Here is a 26,520-nt window from a genome sequence, read left to right on the forward strand (position 1 = left end):
ACAGTCTCACAGTGGCTAAATTACAATTAAGAGAGCTGGTATGCCTGTTTCTCTGGACTCCGATCGAGGTACTCACTTTAATAGTGAGATTTAAAAATGTTATGTTCAGCATTGAGAGTCAATCAGAAACTACAGTGCAGTTACTATCCAGAAGCTTCCGGAATTGTTGAGCAAATGAATAACCCATCCCCCAGTCCAATCCACCATACCCTACTTCAATCCACCCCACTCCAATCAACCCCAATCCATTCCATCCCAGTCCAATCCAACACACACACTCCAATCCAATGCACCTCACTTCAATCCCCTCCATCCCATTGCTGCCCACCTCACCCAAATCCAATCCACCCCAACCCACCCCATCCCACCCCATTTTAATCCACTCCACTCCAATCCAATCCACCCACCATATTCCAATCTATCCCACTCACTCCAATCCACCACATTCTACTCCAATCCACCCCACTCTATCCCAATCCAATCTATCACATCCCATCCCATCCCATCCCGGTTCAGTCCACCCCACTCCAATCCAATCCTCACCAATCAAATCCACCCCATGGATTTGCCAATCTACCCCAATCTAATCCGCCCTACTCTAGTCCCACCCAATCCACCCCACCCCACTTCAATCCAATCCACCCCACTCCAATCCAATCCACCCCACTCCAGTCTAGTGAATCCAATCCACCCCTCTCCAGTCCATTCTAATCCATCCACACTCCAGTCCAATCACCGAGCCCTAATGGTCCCATCCAAATCACCCACCCGAAACCAATATAGTCTACCTCATTCGACTCCACCCTAATTCAATCCACCTCACCCCATTTCCAATCTAATCCACCCCACTACCTCAATCCACTCCACCCCACTCCAGCCTATTCCACCCCACTCCACTCTACAAAACTCTGCTACTGAATCACTGAACTGTACTCCCCCCACTCAACTCCATGACACGCTACTCCCCCTACTCCACTTTATGACACTCCAACAAATCCACTCTATGACACTGTACTACCCAACTCCACTCTTACACTCCACTTCACTAACTTTTAGCCATGCTGGACAGCAGCCACACTGGTGTACAACATGACAAAACACATTGCCAAAGCCAATAGCTCTTGTATAGACGAGACCTATTGGCTTTCCCAGTGCTTGTTGTTACTTGGTGTAAATCAGTTCAGTAGTTTTTGCGATATTAAAGGAAAAATACATTTTTATATCTGGACAAAGACTGAGCACAGGTCTCACGGTGAGATCTAATGACTGTCAGCACTTCAACCAGGAAATACTTGCAGTCATCTTGGGACCTATAAACATGATAGCACTCCACTGAAATCCACTGTAGTGAATGGCAGGCTTTAAGGGTCAAAAAAGGAGAACGTTTAAGAGAGATAACTGATTTTAGTTACAATATAAATCATTTGTTAATGTTACCATACTAATTTTAAAAATTGTGGTGTGTTCTAAGGTGATTTTACCATGTAAAAAATCCTTCTGCTGGGATTTCATGTTTGAGAGAAAACTGTTTGTACATTACTTTCCCATAGAAGTAATGGAAGGTGCTCTAGAAGCTAAAAGGAGAGCACAGTTTCTGTAAATTCACCATATCTTTCTCAGCCATATGAGAATGAAGTCTGACAATCCCAAACAGGAGCATCCTGTCAGGGGATTTCCTTGTGTTCTACTGCAGCCTCCCAGAGTGTTTTAAAGAACAACTAGAGCTATAGCAGCCTTATGTCAAAGTATGGCACACCTGAAGCCATCTTGATTGAATCAAACTGGTAAAACTTAAAACATTTAATTTAGGAAGGAACAAAATGAGGGGGTTCACTATGTCTTTGAAACATGCACTCTGAACACCAGAAGCAGACTGTTAGTTAGCTCCCTGTTGATCAGCAGCTTTACTACAGTGTTCTAATGAGCAACTAAAATGCTAACATTCTAACTTCATACCAAAAGTGTGGTACATCTGACCACCATCTGGATGGAATTGAAGTGGAAAACTGAAAGCAGAGAATACTGGAGTAAGTTAGAGAATTAGAGAGCTTCAAAATAAATAAGTTTCCCAAGATGGCCACCAGAGAACAAAGAGCCCAAATGTAGCACAAATATCACCCAAATGTAACCAAAGTATAGTCCAATGACAGAAGTGTACAAAACACTTAGGCCCTCATCACGACTTTGGTGGTCTTTTCTAAAGACCGCTAAAGCCACCGGCTCCAAAATACTTAATTCTTAAGACTGCCCTAATACCACTGATCTTTGAATTCTACCGGAAATTGGGTGGCATTCCGAGGCCAGTCGTGCTGGCGGTCGGCGGTACAGAGGCGGTACCGGCATGTCAAAAAGAGACTGCACACCGTATTACAACCAGTAATATGGTGTGGTGGTGTCCAGATGGTGAGGCGCTGCCGGTGGTGGAAGCGCCAGGACTCGTCCCTTCCTGGACTACCTCCTTGACGGACGAGGTAAGTGGATTGTCCGACAGGGGAGGGTTGTCTGTGTGTGTGAGTGCATGTGTGAATATCGTGAATGCAGGGGGAGTGTCTGCGTATTTGAGTGTGTTTGTGAATGTCGTGAATGCGGGGGGAGGGTGTTTGTGGGCATGTGTGTGAGTGCTTGAGTGCGTGAGTGTGTTTGAGCGGATGGAAGGGGTGAGTGCATCAGGAATTGCATCAGCACAGTACACCACACAGGACAAGCAGGACGGCAGTGTAGCACAATAGGCCATGGAAAGCAATAGGGAGGGGACAAGGCCATGCACATGGACAACAGAGTGCAGAGGGGAAGAGGCAAGGACAGCAAGCTGACCATACCGGACAGACAGGAGTGACAGTCACAGCATAACGGACCATGAAGGGCAGGAGGGAGGGGGGCATGGCCAGGTAAATGGACCAGACAAGGCAGGAGGGAGGGGGTAGGGGTCTGCACATGGAAACCAGCGGGCATGGGACAAAGGGGCAGGGCAGGATCAGCAAGCTGACCATGGAGGGAAGGCAGGATGGATACTGGAAGCACAACACACCATGGAGGGCAGTAGTGAGACTATAATGGCATGCACATAGACAACGGAGGGAAGGTGGGAGGGACTCAGGGGCAGCAAACTAACCACAGAGGGCAGGTGGGAGGGGTTGTTACTGTACAGTAGACTATGCATGGCAAGCGGAGGGTTAGTGGCAGCACAACGGCCGTGGTGGGCAAGAGGGGAAGGGCAGGGCATGCACAAAGGACAATGGAGGACAGAAGGGAGGGTTAGGGCTGGAAACAAGCAACTGAAGGGGAAGGGGCTTCACAACAGACCACGCAGGGCAGGCAGGAGGAGCAGTTGCAGCACAACAAAGCATGAAGGGCAGAATGGAGTGTTAGCAAGATGGACCATGGAGGACAGGAGAGGGAGGTAGGGGCATGGAACTCAGACAGGCCGGGTGGAGGTTGTAGGGACAGGTGGCAGCCATCGGACCATGCTTGGCAGGTGGGATGGGCAGTGGCAGCTCAACAGCACACTTGTAGTAGATAAGAGGGGCAGGTTCATGGAACATGGTGGGGGAAGAAGTGAGCTGGGATAAGCACATAGACATCAGAGGGTAGGGGCAGCAAGCTAAGCACAGAAACTAAGTGGGAGGTAAATGATGGGGCATAGAATTGGGCGATGGAGGGCAGGAGGTGTAAGCATGACATCAAGCTAAATGGAGGGCAGTGGCAGTATATCCGACTATGCAGGGTAGGAGGGAGGGAGCTGGTGCATGGACTCGGACAACAGAGGTTAGGGAGGAGGTGGATGTGCAGCAAGCTAACTGTTCAGGGCAGGCGGGAAGGGCAGTAGAAGACAAACAGCCACACAGAGCTGTAAATGAGGGAGTAGGGCCATGGACTTGGGCAGCTGTTGGCAAGGAGGAGGGTAGGCAACAAAGGTTACAGGGACATTATAGTTAGGAAATCGAATTAAAAAAATCTTAGACATTCACTAAAAAGCAATGGCTACAAAGGACTTTATAGTTAGGTTCTGCTTCTACACACACAAAAACCATAGAAAGTCAGCTGTTATAATTTTTCTAAGTAGCTATAACTCATGCCCTAAGGTAGCTATAACTCGCGTCCTTGCCATACACTGCTAATTACCCCATATATAATATCACTCATGACATGTTCTATGACATTATTGATAATATCACTGTACCATTTGCAGTACAATTATCGACGAGAAAACTGTGCACTGAGAGGATGCGAGTTATAGTTACCTTAGGGCATAAGTTATACTTACTTGAAATAACTCTAACTATAACAGCTCAATTTCTATGGTTTTGTCGTGTAAAATCTGAACCTAACTCTAATGTTGCTGTAACTTTAGTTTTTTAGTTTTTTCCAAGTTCTTTTATTCTATTTCCCAACTATAACATCCCTGTAACCTCTGTTTTTTCAGTGAATTTCTTATGCATATATATTCAAGGTATATAGCTATGGAGTTAAGAATAGTAAATCTATCCTTACCTATTTGCACCTATTTTCTTGATGTTTTGATCCTCAAAGGTTTTGACAAAATCTTCTGTCCATAAGATACTTCTGTCCTCGATATTCTGTTAGTGATCCCACTCTAGAGGAGGCACAAAGCCTCTGACTTGGAACTCATCTGTGCACCTTTGGTGTGGCTCAATAATGTAGAACTGTGCCTTGGACTGATTGTGTTCCCTCGTATAAGTGACACAGCGAAGAAATTTGGGCTGAACTTCTTCAGTGGGAAGGGGCAAAAATATTTTGCATTTGTTTGATTTCATTCTTTAATGATAGAGAAAAGTTAAAAACAATGCTATGGAGTTCTCCCTATGGAATTCCATAAGGTTAATAAGTATTGGCTCAAGATTATTCACTCATCTCCTTTTGGCTCACTTGGTACACCCTCCTAAGTGAATTGGATCTGTGAGCTGTGAGCCTGCTATGCTTACATCTCCTCAATGAACCCAACAACAACAGAATGCACCTGAGCTTTTATATATGCTCCTATGAACAGTATTCATGGCCTAGAAACTTGGATGCGCTGTTCCTTTCATGTGAGGTCAATACTAATTTTCTTATGATTGTGCTCTTTTGCAAGGATTCTAACAAGTTAAAAGCACAAGAATGGAATCTCACCCAGAGGAACTTCTGGTGCTTTCATGTTGCTTCAAAACGTTTCAGATATCCTTTTTGGTTGTCTCATTATGTATATCTAAGGCTACAAAATGTGGTAGTGGAGCTACTATGGTTTACAAAGAAATTAGATGAATGTTGGCCCTCAAACATGAGAGGCTGTTCTACCTCGCCTTCCTGATTTCACCTTCTTCTCTCCCATTTATGTCTATGTTGTCACTAGTTTATGCCCGGTTTTTCTACTTCCTTCAGTACTAGAGGTCAGATTTATTATACTTTCACACACACAACTCAGCAAGACACCCTGCTGCATGAAAGGAAGATGGCAGGAATGTGCCATATTTCACATAATGTGGCTCATTCTAGTCCTCTCCTTGTCCTAGTGCACAATGTTCTGCCTTGTGCCATTGGAGGGACCCTTGCGTCATGGTGCAAGGATGCCTGCATTGTGTGCAGGGTTGTTTTTGTGCAGGAAGCGGTACCTTCCTGCACAGAAACTATCATCTGAGGCTTTTTCCTCTTTCCAGATATACTAAGCCATGCAGGGTTACGCAAGGTGGCCTTGCATGGTGTTGCAAATCTCATTCTAGGTTGTGCTTCGCCTTGTGTGGCTCAAGGGCAAAGCAAAACATTGATAAATGTTGCCCTCAGTGTATTTTACAATACATCATATTGATGATTGAGCCTTCTATTACATTCAGCACCTTTGTTGTGTTTTCTCATGTTTAAAGCAGATGTAGGTGATAGTGAAATTGCGGTGTCATATGTTTTTCTTTTTTCAATATCAGATGCATTCAATGTTATGTTTTTCAAATGGACAACTATTTATCATACTACTGACTGCTTTCTAGTTTCTCTGGATTCTCTTTAGAATGTTGTGCCTCAACTTTTCGTGTATCAGATGGTTATTGGAAATAACTCTCTTTAAATAAAGCAGTGCTTAATTAATCATTGATCCGTGATGGCACACTTCATGATTTCTCATGCAGGTTATTCTTTGTCAGAGCATCACCGTGGTTGTATGTCAATCCCCATCTACACTCAATTGAAAGACTTAAAAAGCCAAGTTCAATCACAGGTCAGCACCCTTCTCTGACAAAAGAGAAGTTGTGTCTTTATTGTAACCTCAAGTTTACCATGGAATATTTTTCTCCTGATCTCTCTACAATACCAAAATTATCAGTTGCCTCATCCTCCACAAACATCATGAATGGTGGAGAAAGAAGTGACCTCTTCATCTTCAGTAAAAAGAGGGAAAATCTTTAATTGTTATGTTTTATCTTTAGGTACATTCCTTTTTAAGGTAGTGTCTGTTTTTATCATTTTGGTTGTTGTTGCCTGTATCTCATTCAGTCCATATCTGTGTTTCCTGTTATTCATGATGAACAACATTCCCTACTTCAAAGGTTCTTCTTATGTATGTGTTTCAGACTTTAACCTTTTTATGGTTGACTGTCTTTTGTTTAAAGTTTTGTTTTTCTTCCTTTTTTTATGTTCCTATTTGTTTCAATCTTTTCATAAGACGTCCTATTTTTGTATGTTCCTTTCCCAGTGCACTAGCATTGTTATGTTTTATTCTAATACTTGTTATTTGTAAGCATTCTGGAATCATTTTTATTTACAAATTGTTATGACTAGAATAATCACCTGGAATGTCAAGGCTATGGTCATCATATTAAGCATAAAAGAGCTTAGCCCACTCATCTAGATTAAAATGTCAGCTAACTCTTCTTTAGGAAAGCCACTTATCTACTAAGATAAACCTGTGACCTGTAGTCCTTAGCCGTATATATGTATATATATATATATATATATATATATATATATATATATATATATTTATATATATTTATATATATATATATATATATATATATATATATATATATATATGTATGCAACATGTACAATTGAAAAATGTAAAATGCTAAGTAAATGTGAAGGAATTTGAAATTGGGGGCAAAAAAAAGTGTTGGTCTCCTTAGCTTGATTCGTGGGAGCAGCACAAGTACAGCAAACAGAATCTAGTGTGGGTGATTGGTAGCCTCAATTGAAGCACTGGCATGCACATAAAAAACAGAGAATGCATTTGAAGCAAAAAAAAATACACAGTGATATGCTAAAGTCCACAACATTGCTTTATCTTTTACAGTAAAAAAAACAAATTTTGAAAAGCTCCAATCTTTCCATTAAAAAAGCATTCCTATTTTGTTTGTTAATTAAATTGAATTATTCATTATTTATTTGTTGATGTATTCTACATTTTTGTCCATTGCTTTGAGGTTCAAAGCACTTAAATTGCTTAGCTGGTGCCCTTGCTTTCTCTAGTGTTTCGGTGAGGATCTACAGAAGTCAAAAGGTTAAAGACTGCTAAGTTAATATGTTTTATTTGTTTTGTTCAGTTTTCTATTCTCCTACCTTTGGGGAAAAAGAATGGTGTTTTAATTTTATTTTGTAAATTTCTCCAAGTGCAGACAGCATCACAAGATTGTGATTCTGAAGGCAAATGGCTCTTTTAAAGGTGGTAATAGGAAACACTTCTTTTGATTTGATATGTGCTTATGGGCTGACTAAGTTTGACATTTCTTTCTTTCAGGAAAACGGGGGTAAAATAATGTCCACTTCTAATCCTAATGTTGTTTTAGGTATGGTCTTGTGACCCTTGCGTTAATAGGAGCTGTAAGTGCCATTAATAATATGCAAAACCTTAAAAATTATTATTGTAGATAAAGCTTTAGAACATTGGTACTCACAAACATTGTTTCAGGGGCCGCAAAATTTAGTCTGTGATGTGACGAGGGCCACATTGATGCTAGCAAAGTGGCAGTCTTGGAGGTGGGGGAGGCGGTAAGGTGGGTGTTATTCATGTGTAATAGGAACCCAGGCCATCCTATGAGTGCAAATAACAACTGACCTGCCTCTTAGTTCACTATTGGCAATGTTGTCAGAGTGTGGAGAAGAATTAATGTTTCTAAATTAATGTTTCAAAACGATCACTTTAAAAAATACTTCTGAATGCACTGATGTAATATGATGTACTAAAGTGAAATGATTCTGCATGTTAATGAAATACACCCTATGAATTTTGAAGAGACCTTATTATATTTCTACACTTTTACTGCAAGATGGCTTTGAAAATGAAGGTGTTCTTATAATTAAGTAGTGCAGGATGACCTAGTTACTTCCTTTCTTTAACTTCAATCAACCTTTAAAGAATTACTTGCCTGTTTATTTTTTTTTTATGTAAGTGCTGAGTCAAGTGAACAGCTGCAGGGTGCTGCTGTTGATCAGGGGGCCTCATATAAAGGTCAACAGGGCCGCATGCGGCCACCGGGCCGTACTTTGAGTATCAGTGCTTTAGAAGATCGTTGGTGGGCTGGATAAAAGAGAATAATCTTTCTTGTTACACATACAATCTTCTTGCAGTAAGCTTGTTTTTATTGTATCTGGTTGTAACTTTTCAAATGGTTTATTGGTTTTGGAGATGGGCTCAGTTTTGATTTGTTACTTCACCTGGATATGGTTAGATTTTCCTGTTATACAATTATGAAAGAGTAGATGTTTAATCTTATTTTGTTAAATGATTCTATATTCATATAAGAATTTAAATTATCTTCAAAATATACCTTTCTTTGAATGTTGCTGAAGACACTTCTTTTCAGAATAATTAGGATACATATAGAGCAGAATCAACACATTTAATTATATGTTATGTCCCTTATACTAAGAACATTTGACATTCCAAAACAACTGTGATTCTGGATAACATTGAGATGTTAGAATATAAATACTTCAGCTCAAATTCAGAGACTATTCTTGAACTAAAAATAAATAACAATTCTAGTCAGGTATATGGGATGTTAGCCATGTCTCATGGGGTTAAGAAAAAAACTATTAGTTAAATATTTAAACTTGCATAAAGAAAAAACATTACTTTCTTCTATAATTGGTGATATTAGTGATGCCAAGACTGCTCATTTGACAAATGCATACATTCCACAGAAAGGGAAATAACTCCAGAGAATATTACTAAATATGTTTCTACAATTTCCAGATATAATTACCAAAATGTGGATTGGATTGATCTGGTCTCGAAAATGATACTACTTTGGAGGAATTCTGTTTCTCCTGTTGTAATCTATTGTCACAACACCAACTCTCATTTTATAATTACTTTTTTGAAGGTAATAAATATGTAGGTACTTTTTTGAGGTAATGCTTTGTTTCAAACAGACAGAGATGCAATACTGCGTTAGAGCAAATGACCTCTATTGTTGACTATCACTGATTGCAAGGTTTACACCAAAGGTATTATTACAATGAGATCAGAATCTTTTATTGCATGTTTAATAAAGAATATGCTACCTGGCTTTGTTAAACAATGATTGTCTTCTGATAATGCTTATATTCTTTTACATGCCATTAATAAAGTATATACACTCCATTTTCCATTTGCTGCTGATACATTAGATGCTGAGAAGGCATTTGACCATCCTAGTTGGCAATATATCTTTAAAGAGTTATACTGTTATGGTTTTGGATAACAATTTTAACTTTGATTTCAAATGTATATGCCAATAATCTCAAAACTACTCGTTCTATAAATATTCTATAGTCTACCTATATTTGAGAGATACATGTCAGGAGTGTCCTAAGTAATATAAATGGTACAGTTAAACTAACTTTGGATTACATTAGACACAAAGTTACCAATCTAGCCAAACATGGGCTCCTTTTTATCCTGGTGGGAGGAGATTAGACATGATTAAAATGATGATAGTTCCTATTATTTCTTTAGAATATGCTTCCTATTAACATACCAAGTTCCTTCTTTAAATCAATAGATTCTATTTTGTGAAATTCTTTGGAACCCAAAGAAAAAAGGACTTCCCTAAAAATATTGAAAATGCACAGATAAGAAGAAGGTGTTCCTTCTGCTCATTTCACACTTTAAAAAAAAAAAAAATTATTGGCATTTATAAGATAAAAGTGACAGAAAGCAACAAGCAAACCCATGCCAATAGCAGTCAATAATGTTATGAATGTTTACTTTGAGCATAACATTAACATTCCTGGTGAGCCATGAAATTGCATTGTCCTACTCATACTGTGATAACAAGTTTCATTACATTTATCCCTCAACAGATAGTAATAGCAGATATGATGTCATAAGCGTCCAATAGTACTTTGGACAAGAAGCCCGGGGGAGCTCCTCTGCGTAGACTTCCAATTGATCCATACAGTATGCAATATCTTTATACCACTGGCCATTGTCGGACATGCTCCCCCCCATGGATGACTACCCTCCTCTTTGACAGCAACAGAGCCACTGCTGCCACCTTGCGGTTAGCCGGCTGCAAAGGACAAACATACCCCAGAAGGCATATTTGAGGGTTACATGGAACTGTTTCATCAACGACCTTGGTGAGTATCCACATGACTGATTGCCAGTATCTGTGAATTTTAGCACATCCCTAGGCAAGATGTAAAACATCTTCCCCAATTCCCCACATCTTTTACAGCTATTATCCTGCCTGAGCCCAAACCTAGCCGGATGAACTGGTGTAAGATCATCTGTTGTAAGAACTTAAAATGGATAAGGCATAAGTTCCCATTAGCTGTAAGTCTACTCGTCAAAGCACAACAAAACGTCTACTCATCACTGGGTGGTCTAGCAGCCTATTCCACTTATCCAAGAGGGTAGTGACTGGTTGGCACATTTCTGCCTGCACCATATTATATAAACCAGTGATAAGACCCGACTGAGACACACTAGTGAGCACTAATTGCAAAGCGCCAGAGGTGGGGGGACCTGTGGGTACATTGGTTAATGCTCCCTCGATGCAGCCTGCAATCGTAAGTACATGACGAGCATGGGGGGGAGTCTCGACAGCGCTGCGGTAGGGATGAGAACCATATAAAACGGCCTCTGGGAACAAGTATCCCATTGATTGCAATCCCACATTTTAAAGGAGTTTCAAGGCCTTCTGTTCTTGCGTGACAGGGACATTGAGGTGATGCGTGATTGGCAATGCTGGGGCATATAAAGAGCTCCTGCCAGTTCACGCTCCTATAACCTGCCACTCATTTAGTGTGCAATTAATAGTACTAATACTGCTGCGTTGCGCATCCCATTGTCTATATAATAGGGAGGATAATTGAACAGGGTCTGCAGTATCTTGCTCTATTGCAGTATGCGAGGTGTAGCATTCAGGATGTGCCCAGTGGTGCGCATGCCGTGCCTGTGCACACAAATGGGAAAGATAAAATTCAGGAGCATTAAATCCGCCTTCTCAAATGGGAGTGTGAGCTGCATCCATGCCATCCGCAACTGTCCACCCCCCATATCAACACCGTCAGCAATGCCTGCAGTATCTTAAAGAATGCCTGAATAAGAGTGACCAGAATATTGACAACAAATTAAAGGAATTGGGTCAGAATGACATTTTTTGCCACTGCTCTACGGTCATCGAGGGAAAGTGGGAGGCGAGACCACCTCTGCACGCGGTCCTCTAATTTAGCTACCACTCAACCGTACTAATAACGGACTTCCTGTTCTGGGTCCCTGTGTACCCAGATACCCAGATACTTCACTGGCTCTGTGCACCACTTTAACGGAAATTCTGTAGAGAACATTGCAGAATTATCCATAAGGGGCAGCACATAGGACATCTCCCAATTGATACTCAGGATAGATATCCATTCATGCCGCACGTATTCCCTAAAGAGAGTGTCCAGATGGGCCTCTGGATCCCTCACATACAGCACCATGTCGGCAGCATACAAGGAAATGGCCAAAGGGCACAGATGGAATCACAGTGATGCTGCCAAATGGAGCAGCCGAGCGACTCAGGCCAGGGGCTCACGAGCAAATAGAAACAGTGACCAGGGTTATCTCTGGTAGTGCCCCTGTCCACCGGGAAGAGGTCTGAGGCCACTCCATTAACTCTTACCCTGGCAACTTGTTCCATGTAGAATAATCGGATCTAGTGGACAAACCAGGTGGGAAATCCCATTCTCTTCAGGATGGTAACATACATAGCCAGGCTATAGAATCAGCGGCATCGAAAAGAATCGCGGCTGCTTTCATAGTGGGGGCTAAGTGATGCAATAGTGCAAAGATTGTCCTAGATTGTGTGTGGTATGGCGGGAGGGGATAAACCCTGCTTGGTCCAGCAGGACAAAATTGGGCATCAGTGGTAATAGACGAGTAGCTATCAGTTTGGCCAAGATTTTGGTGTCCGTATTGATAAGGGACAATGGGTGATACGAATCACAGCGCTCGACGGCTTGTCAGGCTTTAGCAGCATGACAATTAAGGCTTCTCTAAGAGAGGGTGACAGTCACTGTGCTGTGTATGCCTCCTCAAACACATCCAAGAGATGGGGAGCCAGTATGTCAGTATATTCTTTGTAGAACTCACTAGGCAAACCACCCATGCCCGGAGTCTTACCACTAGGGAGGCTATGCATCACTTCTTTAATTTAATCTATAGTGAACGGCTAAGATACCCTCTTCTGCCTGGTGAGACCCATGCTAAAGCGATATCTTCCAGATATTGCGTTACATCAAGGGCTGTGGCTGTCTCCATAGCTCAACATAGAATGACACAATCTGTTTTAGGATGGAGATAGTGTCATAACTCAGCCCCCTATCTGAATGAGCCACATACACTATATGTGTGTAGATGCCCTAGGATTCATTAGATTAGTAGCCAGGGCACATCCAGGCCTACCCCCCTCAGCATATACTCAAGCTGAATGTCACCTGAACAGATGCTGCACCTCATGTTCTGCCATTTCATTGTATTCAGTCACCTGGGCCCTCATTAGGAGTTTGGTGGGCTGAAAAGGCTGCCCGCCAAACACTCGCAGGACAGGAGACCTCCAATGCGACCGCCTTCCTGCTGGACCGATTATGTGTTTCCTGCTGGGCTAGTGGGTGGAAACACAGTTTCCACCTGCTGGATCCAGTGGGAAACGCACAACAACATTGACACCACTCATAATAGAGCCGGAGGCAACGCTGTTGTGCATCAGGTGCACCAGCACCTGTCGCGCAGATCACTGTCTGCAAAGCAGACAGTGATTTGCGCTACAGAGCTGGCCAGGGGGGCCCCTGGCACCCGTCTCCGCCAGCATTTACATGGCAGTGAAACCGCCATGTTAACACCGGCGGACAGAGGGGCCATAATCCCAGCACTGCCCTGGCAGATAGGGACCGGGACGCTTTCTCCAGGGTCGTAATGTCATGGTCGGACCACTGTCCGACCATGACCATAACACCACCAGGGTCATAATGAGGCCCCTGATCTCTTATTTTTTCCTGTACTGTAGGTGAAGGACCAGAAGCAGACTCCGATTCTAGACCCCAAAGAGTGTCTTCGCTGATCCGAATGCAGGATCTGATATACCTCAATATGTCTGCCTGCGCTCTAATGCATACCCTATGAATAGTGGCCTAAAAGGCATCCAAAGGACTCTGGTACTCCCAACTGAGTCCTTGTTGAAAAGAAAGAACTTCTCAAAAGCCTCCCAATGTTCCCCTGAAAGACCTGACCAAGCAAAGCAAAGTGTGAGTTAAATGGTGGAGACACATACGTGGGAAGATGAAAGAGTGCGTGGAAGGTGGGGTATCTCCCCCACCCATCCCTGCACCTCACCTGTTGTCACCCAATAACCAAGGCGTGACCTTGAACCATTGACGGATAAAAAATATGTACCCTCCCTTTGTCCCAGGTGCTGCATCCTCCAGACATCAACAGCTCCAAATTCTTTTATGGATTTTTGCATCATTGTAGCGACACACTGATCCCACCAGCCCAAGGAGGTATACCGATCCAACCCAGGGTCCAAACACACATTGAAATCACTGCCTCATATCAAGGGCATAAACGGCAAAGTATGCAGACGACCCCATAGATGCAAAAGAAAGCCGGGCCATATACATTTGGGCCTTAAGAATTAACCAATGTGACTATGGAGCCACACAACTTTCCCTGCACTATGACTTATGGACCCTGTTCATTCACCTCTGAATGCACTAAATCAAATTGCACTCCTCTCTTTATCAGAATGATAACCCCCATGCATAGGTAGAATACTAAGGTGCCACTCGAACATTCGCCCATTTGGCACCTATCGTGGCTGGAGCATGCTTAGATAAATGTGTTTCGTGCAAGTAAGCAACAGGCATATGGTACTGACCCAAATGTGCTAATACCTGTCGAATCTTTTCAGATTATTCAATTGCCGGACAGCCCTCCAGGAGTACGGCTGTGACTACGCCATTCATACAACCATTGCACCCTGAGAGTAAATAAGGCAGTTGTACAGCCAGTGATTGCCCTGAAATAGCAATCATCTCCAAGGCCCTTCATGACCAAATACCATGACCAGATTCCCAAACATTCATATCGTAGTGTGTCCTGAGGCCTGCTAGTTGACTTTATCAGAGGTGGACTTGTGTCCCAGTCCTATTTTTCTGAGGCAGTCAGTGCGGTCTGCGGCATGATGAAGATTTTCGGACCTTTAGGCAGATCCATCTGCAGTCTGGCCAGGCAGAGCTTTGCTTAAGTCAGTCCAGCCTGTTGCAATTTCTTCTTTACAGCTGCAAATGTGCATCCTGCCATTCAGACCACCACAGTGAAATTGGGAAAGTAGGCGATTTCAGCACCCTGATATTGGACTGCCTTTTTCTCCTGGGAGAGCCAAAGCATCACATCTCAGTCACTATACTTGAGTAGTCTGGTGATTATAGGTCAAGATGGTGCCCCAGGAAGGGGTCGCATCCCCAAAGATCTGTGGGCCTTTTCAACAATCAGCATAGTGGAAAAATGTTCAGTGCCAAAGATATAGCAGAGGAGCTGCTCACTGTAGAGTTCAATTTTTCTAATGTTGGTGGTCTTTGGAATACCAAGGATACAAATGTTGTTTCTTTGGGATCTTGCCTCAAGGTCCTCGTTCTTAGCTTGCATGAGAGCAAGCACTTTTTCCAAATTGAGACATGTCTCTGGTGCACTCTGGAGTGTATCTTCAGTCGAAGAGGTAAACTGTTTGGCGTCTGCTATGCGTGGTCCATGGTGGTCTAGTTTGAAAGCCATTTGATCCATCTGTGGATTCAACAAGTCAGTTTCACTATCTATGGATTGTAGACTCTGCTGCAGAAGGAGCAGGGTGCTCTCCAATATGGTGCCACCCCCACCTCATGTTCAATGTCTGGAGACACCACAGGCAGGGGTCTTCTAGCACTCTTGGACTCAAACGTCAAACTTGACTGATGCTTATCCCTCTTCCCCATAATGTCTCAAAGCGAGACCAGCGAGCACCATCCGGCGGTAGCCTCAGAATTAGATTGTTCATATATCCAACCTCAGTACACTGAAGCATAGAAATGGGCAATATGCCAAAAATGTCGGGCACTCATAAAGTCGTACAGTGCCACTCCTTCATGTGATTGTGCAGCACCCCGACTACTGCCCCAGTCATCTATGAGGTGCAGTGTGGCAGCATCAGGGGCCCACGCACGAGTCTAAGGCACCCAAGTGATTCCTTACATGCCCCACAGTCCTGCTAGTTATCCAGCCAGCCAGGAATTAATCAGCCAGGGTAATAGCAAACGGGCGCTCACAAGCACCCAGCACTCCCATTGGGCTACACACTCCAGGCGCAGTCTATCGCCTCTACCCCCACTAATGGGGATGGGTGCAAGAGCTGATGGGCCCAGGGAGTGCAGGCCAGCAGGGCACCGCAGGCAGCTGCAACACCACGGCAGGGGTTGGTATTTATTCCTGCAGTGCTGTCGCTATCAGCTCCGTCGCCAGGCCCAGCTGAGCAAACACCATGCGTTCTCCTCTTGCAGGGGCACAAATCTGCAGCAGTGACTACCTCCATGCTGCTTTGCCGCAGTCAGCCAGCTGCAACCTGGCCCAGCCGCTTACTAATCGCTTCTTATCGGGGCTTGCACAGCCACCATGGCTTCACACCATAGGAGAGCTCTGGTCACCCCAAAGGCACTCAATCCCGGGGCAACAGCTCCTACCATGGCGCCGGAGGGCCCTGGCTTGCTTCTGCCCACTTCATCTGCTTGCCGCATTATATTATCGCCTTGGCAGCACCACTCCGCATATGCCGGCGGCTATGCACAAATCCACCTCTGCCTGGTTGCATCATATTCACTCAGAGAGCTCAGCGGCACCGGCCTAGTCTCCAGCTCCAGAGCATACTCACTACTGTCACTCCTTGGTCGCCATTATTTATAGTGTCTGTTTTCTCTCAGCCGCTTTTCAGGCGTTGTGCTGCTCCCCCAGCCTCTGTAATTACATATGGGTGTCCACGCATCTGCCAGCACCACACGATGGGGGCAATTTAGTGCAGATGGCTTCTCAGGTAGAGGATAAATGCAGGATTGCTGGTGATGGTTGGCAATACCTCACTAATGCGTGGCCATCTTGCTTTGGGCTCTGCAGCGCACCCCTTATTTCACACTTGATAACATCTTTTTGATTGCAGTAGGCTAGAACTTTGGATCATATAATTGATGGATGATGACAGACCTTTAAAGGTATATCTGGGGCAAGCCCTGTTACATTTCTCCTTTAAAAAAGGCTTTACTAATGACCGAAATCCAACATGTGTTCTACACTCATAATTAAGAATACATATAAAATTGTCAATCCAATTTTGGTTAGAATTTTATTAATTAAAGACTCTTAGCTTTGCAAATTTAGTATTATTTTGTATTTGGAGAGTATACCAATTAATAGAGAAATTGTTTACTGGAAGACTTGGAGAGATAAATAAATTATTTGGTTTCATCAGATGTTTAAGAACAACAGTTTCATTCGGTTCAGCAACTACAAGAACATTTCTAATTCTTCCAATGTCATTTATAATAATGTTTCTTATTCTAATGTTTCTTAAGATATCAAAACTATAAAACTGTATGATTTCATCATTCAAAGATTGATTTAAATCTAAGATTAAACTGGAATGGAACTCTAATTTAGGTATTTCATGGGGAATTGGGGCTAAAATCAACTAGAACCACTAAAATTCTTCATTTTGTTTTAGGCAGAGCTTTTATTACTCACTCTTGTTTACATAAAAGTGACATTTCAATTCCAAATCATTGTTTGTCTTGTTAAAAGGATGTACAGACCTTTTCCATGTATCTTCTAGCTGGAATAATGTTAAACTATTCTGGTAATCTTTGTCGCTAAAATGAATAATATATTGTATACAAATTCTCCTTTTTCCTGACAATATTTTGCTGGGCAGTGTTATTAGCAGCTGCAAACTTGAATATATTGTAATAGCTGAGACAAATCTTCAATTAGCTCCTGATTGGAAAAATAACTTGAAATTATCAATGTTTGATTTCCCATTGTGATTTTCTTAAATAAAAAGAACATTCTAGTATTTAGAAGGCTTTATATTTGTAGATTTTACAATTTCAAAGTATTAGATCGTGCTGTTATCGTCTGTTTATTAAATATATCTTTTGCTCATTCCTTAAACCAAAAATGGATGCACACATCTACAGAGCTATCTCATTGATGTTTTGGATGAATAAACCATTTGGTCACAAAACCAGTACACTTCATTGCATCGTATATTCTTACTTTTCTCAGTTATTTTCATTTTTTGGACTTACCTTCTGGCCTTGACTCGAGACAAGGGTGTGGCCCAGTGGATGGATCAGGAAAACCATTGCACTGAATTAATGTTGTATAATATTTGGCTGACTCTTTAGCAATTCGGGCTAGTGACGGGTCCGAATAGTTTGTATAATACAAACCAAACCTTTCTGCATAGCCTGTAGCCCACTCGAAATTGTCCATCAGTGACCAAGCTGTATAGCCTCGCACATCAACACCATCCAGTCTAACAGCTGCAGAAACAGAAAAAGCCATAGATCATTTTTAGTATCTAACTGAAAGCTATTTCAAGAATATATTTTTTTCTGTTCGACTTTGTGAGAGTGACACCACTTATGAAGCTCCTAAAATGTCAATAGGCTAACTTGGCAATTGTAATCATATCAGTGTGTACATTATTGCCCTGCATTACACAGATTGACTATATTTTTTCAGGCCATTAACATGTAAAAATAATGACGTGTTTTTTTTATATAGCTTTATCTACTCCAGTTAAGGCCTTTTCGAAGACTATATATAGCGGGTTTTATTATGACTCAGTTTATCAACTTAAGAGAATGAATCATTGGCATGGCCTTCCTGGGGTTTGGCCTCTTTGTCAGCAAGCCACAGAAAAAGTTTTACTTAGTGAGTTGCCTGGCCGGTGATAACCTTTGATTCTCTCTGATGGCTTAACCAATCCCCTTTACATCTTGAATACAAAGATCATTCCTATTTGCACAACTGAGCCCTGGGAACAATTACGTGATATATAACCTACCTGTGCTTATAATATATATGCAAGAATATGCCAGAATATTCTTACTTGTCAATCTGCAAAACAGTGACAACTCACAGTAACATGAATAGTGATACAAAACTACATAATTGCATGTGAGAATTACTGTAACTTGCAATTACCTGAAAGTAGGTCATAAAAGATAAGAACGTAATGTAGATGCCAAAAATGGCTTCCAATAGTTCTTCCTCCCCAACAACCATAAATGTAATTATTTTCCTAACATCACTTCTTAATTTGTGTCTGGGGTTGCAGGCTTGTGACATTAGTACTCATTTTTGGGTCCCAAGACTTTTCATCATCAGATCTTGATCCAAATCAAAAGACAGAAAGGGCGAAAATGGAGCAAAGAAGATCGGACAGTAAAAAAGTGACAAAGATAGAAAGCAGGTATAAAAAAAGATGCAAGAGATAAAGAGAAATAAAGTGGGATAAAAACTTTGATTTCCTGCATGTTAGAAAGTGGAACCTGGATGGTAATCAGGCATAGTAGCCTTCTGGTCATGCCAGAGCTTCATGAGCTCTTGGCTGGCCTCCAGGTTGTTGCTTGCCTTCTTAATATACTCGGCCATGTGAGACCTCAGGCCTAAGACATAGTCAAGCACATTCTGCTTGGACTCTTTGAGAGGCTTTTCCCAAGTCTCTCTCACCAAACACAATGGGCCTCTTACAGGGTGCCTAAACAGTAACTCAAAGGGGGTGAAGCCAACCCCCTTTTAGGGTACCTCCCTGTAAGCAAACATCGCCTTCTCAGTTTGTCAGACATTCCCATGATCATACCTTTCAGGGTCTTGTGAAATGTTTCCACTGGGCCATTGGTCTGGTGATGATATAGGATGGTGAACTTATAAGTAACACCACATTCATCCCACAATGCTTTCAGATAGGCAGATATATAGTTTGTGCCCCTATCTGAGAACACCTCCTTGAGAAAGCCTACTCTAGTGAAAACTCCAAGTAGGGCCACAGCCACTGTGGGACCAGTGACTGTCCTGAGGGGTATTTCCTATGGATACCTGGTGGCATGGTCCACTACAACCAAAATGTATCTATTGCCTGAGGCAGTTGGTGGGTCTAGGGGACCAACAATATCAACCCTACCCTCTCTAAAGGAGTCCCAGCTACTGGCAGTGGTATTAAGGGAACATTTGGCTTGCCCCCTGTCTTGACACTGGCCTGACAGGTGACACAAAAGCTACAGAACTCCTTTACTTTTTCTGACATGTGGGGCCAATAAAAATGGTGGCCAGCCTATTACATGTCTTGGTCTGCCCGAAATGTCCTGCCAAGGGGATGTCATGGCCTAAGGTGAGGAGGAATTCCCTGTACTTCTGGGGGACCACCACTCTCCTAGGTGCCCCTGGTTTGGGGTCCCTAGCCTCAGTATAGAGGACTTCATCCCCCCAGTAAGCCCTGTGGGATCCACTGACATCACCTTGTTCTTGCCTGAGGGCAGAGTACCTCAGGTTCTCAACTCGAGATTGGGACACTCTCTTTGCCCCTGACACAACTATTCTCTTGTGGGTCCACCCGCCCCTTGCAATTCTGTCAAGTCAGGCAGAACTTGCAGGGGAGGGGTCCCTCCCTCAGAGGTCAGATCCCCCCTCAGACTGGATTCCTCCTGCACCTCTGTAACTGCTGGGGCTGGCAAGCCATACCCTGTGCCCTTCGCGTACTTCTGAAGGCTTGACCCATTGTTTGAGGGTCCAAGTGTCCAGCACTTCCCTGTTGTGCAACTTGTGACCTGGTCACAGTATACACCCATTCAGGAACATCCAGAATCTGTGCATGGACCCTTCCCTCCATGACAGGAGCTACCACTACAACTACCTGTTTAGGGCAAGTCACACCTCCTCATTCCAAGCTCACCATAGCCATTGGATGTAGCTTCATTTTGCTGTCTGCAAGTCACCTGGTGGAATACACCAGGTAGGACCTGCTCTTGGCAAACCAGTTTCTCTGTGACCATGGACACACTGGCTCTTGTATCCCTCAGAGCCGCCACCTCAGTCCCCTTGACTTTAGGTCTCAGCATGTACTTCTCCATGCTTGGAGGTAAGGCGGCCAGGGCTGCAAAATCTAGCCCTCCCACTGACAATAAGGTGACCTATGTGTAGCCTGAACCCATCCCTGGGCCAACCTCTACCCCCATCCCTACACTAGCAATCCCATGAGACTGCCCACCAGTAGGGAGCTTCTTGGAGCAGACAGCGTCTCCTCTTTTGTTTCCAGGCTGTTGACACTCAAAACACTTCCCTGCCTTAGCAAGTTCCTGTAACTTTCTTGCCTTGCCTTAACAGGATCATAATGCTTCCCCTGAAACCCCCTCCCCTTGGAAGTGGCATGGCTTGGGGCTCCCCAGTGCAGGTTTTGAGGACTCTTGTGAGGACTCTTCTGATTTTTTTTATCCTTCCCTTGGGCTTTTCCCTGGGAAGGGCCCTGTCCTGCTTTCTTCTGATCGCCCCTGGGCTTTTGTTGGTAACTCTGGTTCTCAACCATTCATCAGCTGCCTCCCCCAGGTATCTGGGTTTGAACAACTTAGAATCTACCAGATACTGGCATAACTTCTCTGAAACAAAATTGGGTGCTCCTTTATGATTCAATTGTTTAGCCCCTCATAGGTACTTACCTTGTTACCCTGTGTCCAGCCCTCTAGTGCCTTTACTGAGATGTCCACAAAGTCAACCCTGGACTGGGTATTGACCTTCTGGGTGTCCCTAAACTTTATTCTATTCTTCTCTGGGGTAAGACCAAACTTCTGAGTGAGGCCCTTCTTCATGTTGGGATAGGAGTCTCTTTCCTCCTCTGCTAGGTTAAGGAGCCTATCCCTCCCAGATACTGGGATCAGCTCCCATAGCAGTGAACCCCAGTACTGAGGCTTAACTCTCCTCATCCTGAGAGCCCTCTCAAAGACTGTCAGGCATTTGTCTATGTCACCCCCCCTTGATAGCTAGAGACAATCCCCTTCAGTAACTTGGGGAAAAAACACCACCCCTGGACATCTGAAAGTCTTCATCGCTGCCACCATCTATTTGTTTTTCTCTTGCCCACTTCTTCTTTTCCAGCGGCAACATCTCTGCTTCTAGTGCTCAATTTCTCTCTCCCTGAGGGACAGGCTGGCCCCTTCTGAAAGGGCCCATTTCTGCCAGCTAGCTCTAAGCAGGGTCCTGGTGACTGCGAGGAGAGATGACCCCTATTCCTCCCCATTGAAGATGTCCTACCTCCTCTGAGAGGTTGGAATTGGCATCCCCCCTCAACTCCCAGTGAAGCTTCCTGTCATATATGGAACCTTGGTCTTCACAAGCGCCTGTCTTGTGTTGAGGAGTGCTCATGTTCTGAACAAGAAAAAAAGAATGTTGTGCTTTGAATCTTGAAGCCAGTTGGAGTGTTGCTGGCAAAGGAAAAGATCTCTGCCGTATGTCGATTAAAAAGGATCTTTACCTTGTTATTTGGATGTGTAACTTCGTTTTTTACAACACTTCCTCTATGCCGACCTCATGGGCCTCTGTCTAGGCTGTCAGGGATTTAATCAGCTCATTCTTTCTAATATTAGTGGCTGCTGGCAACCCCCTCCCAGCACACAACCCCCTAAGCTGGACTGCAGTGAGTGTGGGTAGGCTAGCATGATCGAGCGGCATGGTATCCCTAGGTTTTTGTGTCAAACAAAAAAAACCTTTGCAAAATTAAATCAGAAATTTAGAAAAATCAAAAAAATTATGAATTAAAAACAATTTTTGCACTCGGACAATTTAGAGGATTTTTAATTTGCTTCACTTAAAACTGTATTGTGATATTAAACACAAGAACTGGAGCACAACACTGCGCACCAAAAATGTTGGAAAGTGGATTATTGGTAAGGGCAGGTGAGCACCTACACTTAGCAAAAGGCCACAAACCCCCACTAGGTCCAGTGAAGGCCTCAATAAATTAATCCTGGCTCAACCCTTGGTAGCTTGGTCATGAGCAGTTAGACTTAACTTAGGAGACAGGTGTGTAACGCATTTACTATCAACAAAACAGTAAATAAGTAAAACACAAAACACAATACAAAACCTAAACCAATTTATTAAAATACATTATATTTTTATCTTTACAATTACACCAAAAGAACAAAAATCAAAGAAAGGGAACAGTATATATGTATTTCTAAAGATTAAGGTGCTGATTATGAGTTGGGTGGATGGTTTACCCTGTCTTCTGAACTTCCAACATGGAGACTGCCGCCATAGTGACTACCTCGCCGCCGACCCCGTTAAGAGTTTCCCACTAGATCAGTGGGCGCAAACCTGAGTTTCTGCCCGCTGGCCTAGCGGGAAACAGCCTACAGCATTGTCTCCGGCTTGTAATCGAGCCAGTGACAATGCTGTAGAGTTCCGGGTGCACCAGCACCATTGCAGTGTTCACTGTCTGCTAATGCCAAGTGCATGGGCAGTGCAGGGGTCCCTCTGGGGTCCCCTGCACTCGTTCTCCACCAGCATTTTCATGGCGGTGCTACCATCTCTGGCAGAGAAGGGGATCGTAATCCCCAGGGCAGCATTGCCCTGGCGGATTAGGAGGCTCACCAATCAGAGAAGGGCACTACAGGGCTGAAGTTGGTAACTTTTAGCAAGAGTTCTAAAACTCTTTCCCTGTACATTACATTCAACAGTGGCAAATTGTTGGATTTATTATAACATTTAATTTGATACTAAATGTTCTATTTTTAGCTCCTTCCTATGGAAAGTAAGACTTTATTATTTTGAAATAAAGTCTCTCAATGTTAGCCTATGGAGCCATTCACTGCAATGGGGAAAATTAATTTGACTATTTTTCCCTCATCAAGTCTTATAAAACATATTTTATAAAGTCCCTGCCTATAGTTACACTGCACCCAACCCTGAGGGCACTTAGGGTGTACCTTAGGGGTGACACATATGTAAAAGTAAGGTAGCTTAGGGCTTTTGAAGTACTTTTAATTCCAAAGTTGAATTTGGGGTTAACTTTATCTTAAAAGCAGCCAGCAAGGCAGGCCTGCCTTTATAATGTCACTGGGCACCACAGCAGTGCATCTATGGGTGTACTGTCTATGCTGGGGCCCCTAAACCTACATGCCTAGATAATTATTCTAATTTGTATAATCCATTTTACACAGAGCACTGGCAATGGGACTGGTTAGCAGTGCCCAGGGCACAGTCAGAGTCAGTAACTACCAGTGTCAGTCAAAAAGTCACACTGTACACCTGTTTTTGGCAATGGTGGCCTCCTAAGAAAAATAGGGCACCTGTACATATTATTTTTATTACAAATTAAGCACTTTCCAACATGTTTTAATATTAATATTTCGCCTGCACTACATCTCTTATCTATCTTAATATTATTTATTGCTTTTAAATATATAAAACACATCTGTTTGTGTCATCAGTTTAACAGGATGCAATATAACCACAACTACTTTGTACATTAGCCACATTAGTCTTCAACTTTGTGAGCTAGGAATATAGATTACTGAATTCAGTGTGGACATATAATTGCCAGTATGGAGAAAATATTCAGTCTATATGAGACTTACCAGGGGCTAATCTGAGCATAGAGGTGATCCTGGCATTGTATGACCTCTCAACCACTGAGAGCAATAGTAATTGCCACTTAACATTAATTTACATTTCTAGTACATACTTGCCCTGCCACTCATTCATGTAAACACTGTTCAAACCATGACTGTGATACACTTACCAAACATTTGTTTTATTTAACCTATGCTTTACAATTTTAATGCCTATGGTGGTAGATCATCATTACTCCTCTCTGTTAAGGCTGTCAGAAACTCGTCCCATGATTGAGCCTGGAAAATTCCATCATAGCACTTGCAAATCACCTCACATAATATTGCATTGTCTAAATCGGCCCACCTCTGCACCTTGGTCATTCACTCTGTCATTTGGGCACCTGCTGGACATCCAGGCTTTCACAATCAGCTTTTTGGCTAGCAGCAGGGCAAAATCCAAACTCAGCTAACCCTTTGTTTCTTCGTCATGGTATTAGGCCAGGTATTCATCAAGCCAGCTTTCCCAGTCAGGCCCAAGAGCACATTGGTGGACTACTCCCGATATTGCTCCACTATAGGGTGGGACTAAACCATGTGATAGAATCTGATGTCCACTGTCTTGCATCTGAGGCAAGTTGCCCCTGCTCTTGGGTACATTTTATCCACAGGGTAAAGTATGTCCTGTGCAAGAAGTTATATTCTAGTAGTTAAAAACGTGCATTGCTGGAAACTCTCCTAAAAACATGTAATGCTAGCTTTCAGTCCCCTTTCCAATTAATTTCCTATATCACTAGACCACTTATTTCTCAGCACGAGATGGTCGTAGTTTGTAGTGTCAATTATCATAAAAAATAACAGTGATACCAACTTTAATACAGTTCTTGGTCTTTGGAAGTTCTATGCTGCCACACCACCATCAGTCTCAATACTTTTGTGATCAATCCATATGTTGAACACTACACCTTAGGCATGTCACATGTCAACCTAATCTTGTTAAAAAAAGAGAGCACCTCAGGCTTGAAAAGAGTCCCTGCCATTTCGGTTCCTGCTCCGGGCCAGGCTGATATCTAATTGGGCTGGTTGAATCGCCACATATAAACCACTATCATGCGGATCGTCTTCAAATAACTATCCAGTAGTGACATTCTACTTGTAATAACTTTAGAACTTTCCCACCCATGCTACTTGATCCAAGGTTTAACCCAGCCAGTAAATCAACATGAGTGACTACCCTCAGGGTCCATTTAGCCACCGACAGGAGTTACATGACTATGTAATAAAATTCATAGTCTGGTATTCCCAGACCTCTTTTTCATCTAGGGGGAAAGAGAAAATATTCAGAGCCACTCTAAGTCGGTTTACGTTCTATATCAGTTCTAGCAGTATGGAGTGCACTACTGTCAACAACTTACTAGGCAATACTATAGGTAGCTTTAAATATTGATACTGCAGCTATGTTAAGGCAAACATTCTTGCCAGTGCCACTTTCCCTAACACAGTGTGCTTCCTCAAAAAGGGCATACAACCTCTCAGTTCCCCCATTGTTACTCACATTACCTGCAATGACATCCCTCTCTGAGTGATGAACCTGGACTCTCAAATGCCGAAAGCTGTTAGGTTTCAAAAAGTGACAAAGTCCAATTTAATCTTCTTTCTTCATAAAAATGGCAAAGTCCCATTTTGAGAATTGAGTTGGAAAAAATGTCAATGTTTTTCATCCAAAAAGTGACAAAGTCTATTTTCAAATATTTTCTTATGCCACACCATAGATAGGTCTACGGCCTTGGTACCCAGTATGCCTAACTTGGAAATTACAAGGCTTGTTCCAGTTAAGTTTCAGCGAAGATGCTTTTAAGCACATTAAATGTGTTTATCTAATGGCTTAATCCAGTGTGTATGTCTTTTAAGTACAAAAAATACCCCAGTATGTCATCCACGTGCATTGAGATGGCAGTGCCACTCCAGTTATTTCATCCCTCTGTCGTTCCCCATTTGTAATACTGTGCTGGCAAGGAGTTTCATTGCCAGTGCAAATACTAATGGGGTCAGTGAATGATCATGACACCCCCTCCCAATTGTGTATAGTTGTGAGAGTACACTTCTTGTGCACATCTTAAGAATGAGTAGTGATAGGGATGTCCACTCCATCATGTTCATACCTATCTTAAGAAGCACTTCAAACAAGTAACTCCAGATATTTGTGTCACACACTATTTCTATATCTCTGGGAAATCCCCATAGGCTTCGTTGCCATAAAGGACATTGCTTCAAGCACCTGGAGTGTTCATATATTTGATTAAATGCTTGTTTTTTTTAAACAAACCCTTTATTGGGCTTTACATTTTTCAGTACAACAGGGTAAGGTGTTGTTGATTAAGCAACCACAATATCAGTGTCACAAGACATTACTCAAGCTGATCATACACATAACGT

General features: G+C 42.9%; 1 protein-coding gene across 1 annotated transcript in view; it reads right to left on the reverse strand.

Moving 5' to 3' along the window:
- Positions 1-26,520, reverse strand: part of LCT (lactase) — a 364,432-nt gene that overhangs the window by 14,336 nt on the left and 323,576 nt on the right. Inside the window, exon 16 of the mRNA XM_069225073.1 lies at positions 17,782-18,018. Coding sequence (XP_069081174.1) covers positions 17,782-18,018 — 237 coding nt within the window. The remainder of the gene's footprint in view (positions 1-17,781; positions 18,019-26,520) is intronic.

This window comes from Pleurodeles waltl, chromosome 3_1 (genome assembly GCF_031143425.1).
Source record: "Pleurodeles waltl isolate 20211129_DDA chromosome 3_1, aPleWal1.hap1.20221129, whole genome shotgun sequence".
NCBI classification, from domain to species: Eukaryota; Metazoa; Chordata; class Amphibia; order Caudata; family Salamandridae; genus Pleurodeles; species Pleurodeles waltl.